The following is a 3,565-nucleotide window of genomic DNA, read 5'->3' on the forward strand; positions in this document are numbered from 1 at the left end:
CATTTTCCAATAGAAAAATATTACACATAAATCTATAAAATTTTCTTAATTTTTAATCATACATTCTCCATCAATTAACTATTCCAAAATTAAGAGCCCGTTTGAGCCACATTATTCGTAGAATAAGAATAAAAAATATAATCGTTATGAACCCCATGTAAGAGATAGAAATTTAAAAATTGTAACTTGATATGATGGATAACGATCATATTTTTCATTTTAATGGGATAAAAATAAGTCTCAAATAGGGCCTAATTCTTTCTCTAAAATGGGGTTCAAACAAGGGCTTAAATTATGTAACATAATAAATAATCAATTATTAAAAAACTTATTAACAAAAGCTAACTGCACAAAAATAGAAATTTGCTTAGGATATAAAAAGGATAAAACAAAGTCCAATCGTGATTTCATTTTCAAATACAAAATTAAACAAAAAGCCAATTCCCACTTCAAAATATTTTAAATTTACAACGTCCCTATCATCATCATCATCAATAATTAACCTCGCCTTGATGCCATTTCATTTTTTTTAGGGGATCTTTTTGCAATTACTTGAGTACCTCGGATTAAAATATCTGTACGTCAATTCAGTTTCAACATATTCATTGAAATCCTAAAAACAAATAATGCTTAAACTGAAAGACAGCAGCTATAACATGTATAACAAGAGAGAGTATAAAAAGTCCAATCAACATAAGTTAAACATAAAATACGACCTGAGGGAAAAAAAAAAAACTCGAAAGTCACTAAACTAACTACCTAAGCATTACATGGAAACAAATATTAGCAAGATGAATTGTGGAAGTCTAAATTATGCTATCGTACTAAGTTCCGCGATATGAATAGAAATTAAACAATCTGCTTTAATTCAACACAAATGATATAATTCATAGCCTAAAGTAGCATTAATCTAACGATGTCTACAACATTACTAGTGGAACGTCATGTCTAATCTAGCGTACGATCTAAATTGATAATGTACATATTCTGATATCGCAGTCATTTACCTCTTCCTCTGCCCCTCCGATTAGATTTGACCAATCTTTTTCCTTGGGGCTTCCCAGCCAAACCATGGACCTCTTCTGCCAACTCATGTTTCTTTGCTGGCTGAGTCAGTGCTGGTGAAAATTCTTCGTGTTGCATGCTAAAACTATTCTGAGAGCTAGTTGGAACACTGTTTAAATCAGCTACAACTGGGACTTCTATATATGTTTCACTGAGAAGCTCGCATTTATCTTCCACGGGAAACGTATTTGTCAAATTCTTCTGGCTTACAGTGTTATTATGGTTTCCCTCAACAGATGGCCCATCATTTTCTCCTGCATCTACTCGTGCAGGCAAGCTGAGAAGAAAAGCGGCAATTACATGTAAGACTGAGATCTATCTTCTATTTTTATAAGTCAAACGGAGGGCAATAAATGAATGGGACCATCTCTAATTTCACCTGGTTTGTGACGACGGATAACCATCTGAACTTGGTTTTCTGCCAAATTCAGTCTCCCTATTTGCCACAGAACCATTTATATCACTTGAATGCGGATCTGCATAAGAGAGATTATATCTATATAAGATCTCGTCCAACGAAAATGATTGAGAAGCCAACATGGCCCAAAACAAATTATTTTGAGTAGCCATAAGAATTACATCAAGGAAGAATGAAGAGAGAGTAAGAGAGACTGCTTGTTCTTTGCTTAAGGTAATATTATTCCATTTTTTTTGGTTCAATCTAAAAGGGGTCCAAACCCATACAAAAAGATTCAAGACAAACGGTACAAGAACTACACCAATTCATTGGTAGGAAGGGGGGACTCTATCCCTTGTCTGGTATGAAAAGCAACGCGAGGACAAGGAGAATCAATCCATCCATATTCTAAATTCAATCAGTTGGGGCTATATCCCTTGTCTGCTATGAAAAGCAATTTGAGGACAAGGAGAATTCATCCATCCATATACTAAATTCAATCAATTCGAGGAGCAGGAGAAGGATTTAAAAGAGATTTAAAAGAAAAAGAATCAAAACATTTTCGAACGAAAAGAAATATTAACAGTAGAAGGATAAAATAGTGTGAACTAATCTCCTTTTTCTCTTTGCATTCCCTTCCTTCCAACAAATAGAAGTGAGGTACTCTTCACTTTGGGAAGGTTAAGATCATTTTTTCATCCCCTCGCTCCCCATTTGTAGTAACGGATGGATGGGAAATGAAGATACGATTTAAAGTAGAGTTTTATTCAAATTATGTTTGTTTAGATCATATTAGATTCAATATTTTGTAAGGTTCTAGTTTATTTTAAGTTCTTTTGATTTTAGCTTCTATGCCCTATATAAAGAGGCTTGTACATTTTAAATTTTTAATAGTTAAAATTGAATATTGATATAATTGTAATTCTTTCTCTAAATCCCCTCTTATCCTTAGTGCCCAACTTGAGAACAGGCAGCTAAAGCATTCGACTTATTGAACAGGGTTCTATGGCTCTTTCTCATTTCTCTTTCGCTTAATTATTTGTTGTAAAATTGTTATGTTAGTCGTACCCTAATTACATCAAACGCCAACCTAGAGATTGCAGTCTCTACTAAGTGGTGTGCAATATGAAGACATTTTAATGCTAGGCTTCTCCTTTGAACAGTTCAAAACAAGGTGTCAGGGTTCTTCTATTCTTGGAAAAGTTTTACATTGTTAATACAATATCTTCATTGATTTTCTATTTTATTTCAAGTTGATTCAAGATAGTACAGTGCGTCAGATTAAATATACAATGTCTTATGGAAGCTTTTCTATTTCAGTTAAATGAGATAAATGGACAAATCTTTGACTTTATAAGCAAACAGTTGCAGATAACATTGTAGATGCTTATTTATGGAGCAGCTGCATATTGGTGCAGGTAACTTCAATTGGTTTCATGAGGAGAGAATTGCAACTGTCAAATTTAGGTTGTGTTCGCTTCTTATGGCCCCAAAATAACATCCTTGAAATAAGCATTCATTTTCATCTATTTCTTTTTCCTCGTGAATTGGGTGCCTGTTACTGTAGGAATAAATTTTTACTAGTCCAATCAATTGGGCACATTGTGTCTGTTCCTTTTAGTAATATCTGGATATGCAAGGGGATAGTTAAAGAGAACTGTTCACTTCATCTTTTTCATTTCATAAAAGCCTTGTCCAAATAGTTGCAGGCTAAAAAACTAGATAGTTTTGTGCCTAAATGTTTTTTTTTTTTTTTTTTTTTTGCTTTGTTCTTCTGATGAGTAACAGTTTTTTAACAAGTCCATCTGATCCACCATTTCAGGGAAGAGCGGAACCTGCACATACGTTTTATAATATATCTGTCCGTTGTGAATCAGTACAGTATTACACTCTTCATATTAACCTACAAATTCAGGATTTAAATCATCATCCTCTACAACTGTAACAAGGTCAACCTCAAGAACTAAGTGATGGGGCCAGAACAGGAATATAATCCTCCAGTGCTTCACGTACTGGATTAGATGGGGCTAAATTAGGAGCCCTATTATCACATTGCTATAGCATGACAAACCAACAAAAGAAAACAGAAAGAGGAAAGACTCC

General features: G+C 33.8%; 1 protein-coding gene across 1 annotated transcript; it reads right to left on the reverse strand.

The window, feature by feature from the left end:
- Nucleotides 1–726: 726 nt before the first annotated feature.
- LOC111376759 lies at nucleotides 727–1,650 on the reverse strand. The gene is made up of 2 exons (XM_022999740.1): nucleotides 1,445–1,650; nucleotides 727–1,342 (listed from the first exon to the last, which is right to left on the reverse strand). Exons 1-2 carry the CDS (start codon nucleotides 1,633–1,635, stop codon nucleotides 1,000–1,002), a joined length of 534 nt encoding a protein of 177 aa, XP_022855508.1. The 5' UTR covers nucleotides 1,636–1,650; the 3' UTR covers nucleotides 727–999.
- Between the last annotated feature and the right edge of the window lie 1,915 nt (nucleotides 1,651–3,565).

This window comes from Olea europaea, unplaced genomic scaffold (assembly GCF_002742605.1).
Source record: "Olea europaea var. sylvestris unplaced genomic scaffold, O_europaea_v1 scaffold156, whole genome shotgun sequence".
In the NCBI taxonomy this organism is placed as follows: domain Eukaryota; kingdom Viridiplantae; phylum Streptophyta; class Magnoliopsida; order Lamiales; family Oleaceae; genus Olea; species Olea europaea.

Bases quoted from the DNA above. Each gene is read 5' to 3' on its own strand.
- LOC111376759 (XM_022999740.1), bottom strand. From the start codon at position 1,635: ATGGCTACTCAAAATAATTTGTTTTGGGCCATGTTGGCTTCTCAATCA. The intron at 1,343-1,444 runs GTGAAATTAGAG...TTTTCTTCTCAG, and splicing joins TATCCGTCGTCACAAACCAG to CTTGCCTGCACGAGTAGATG.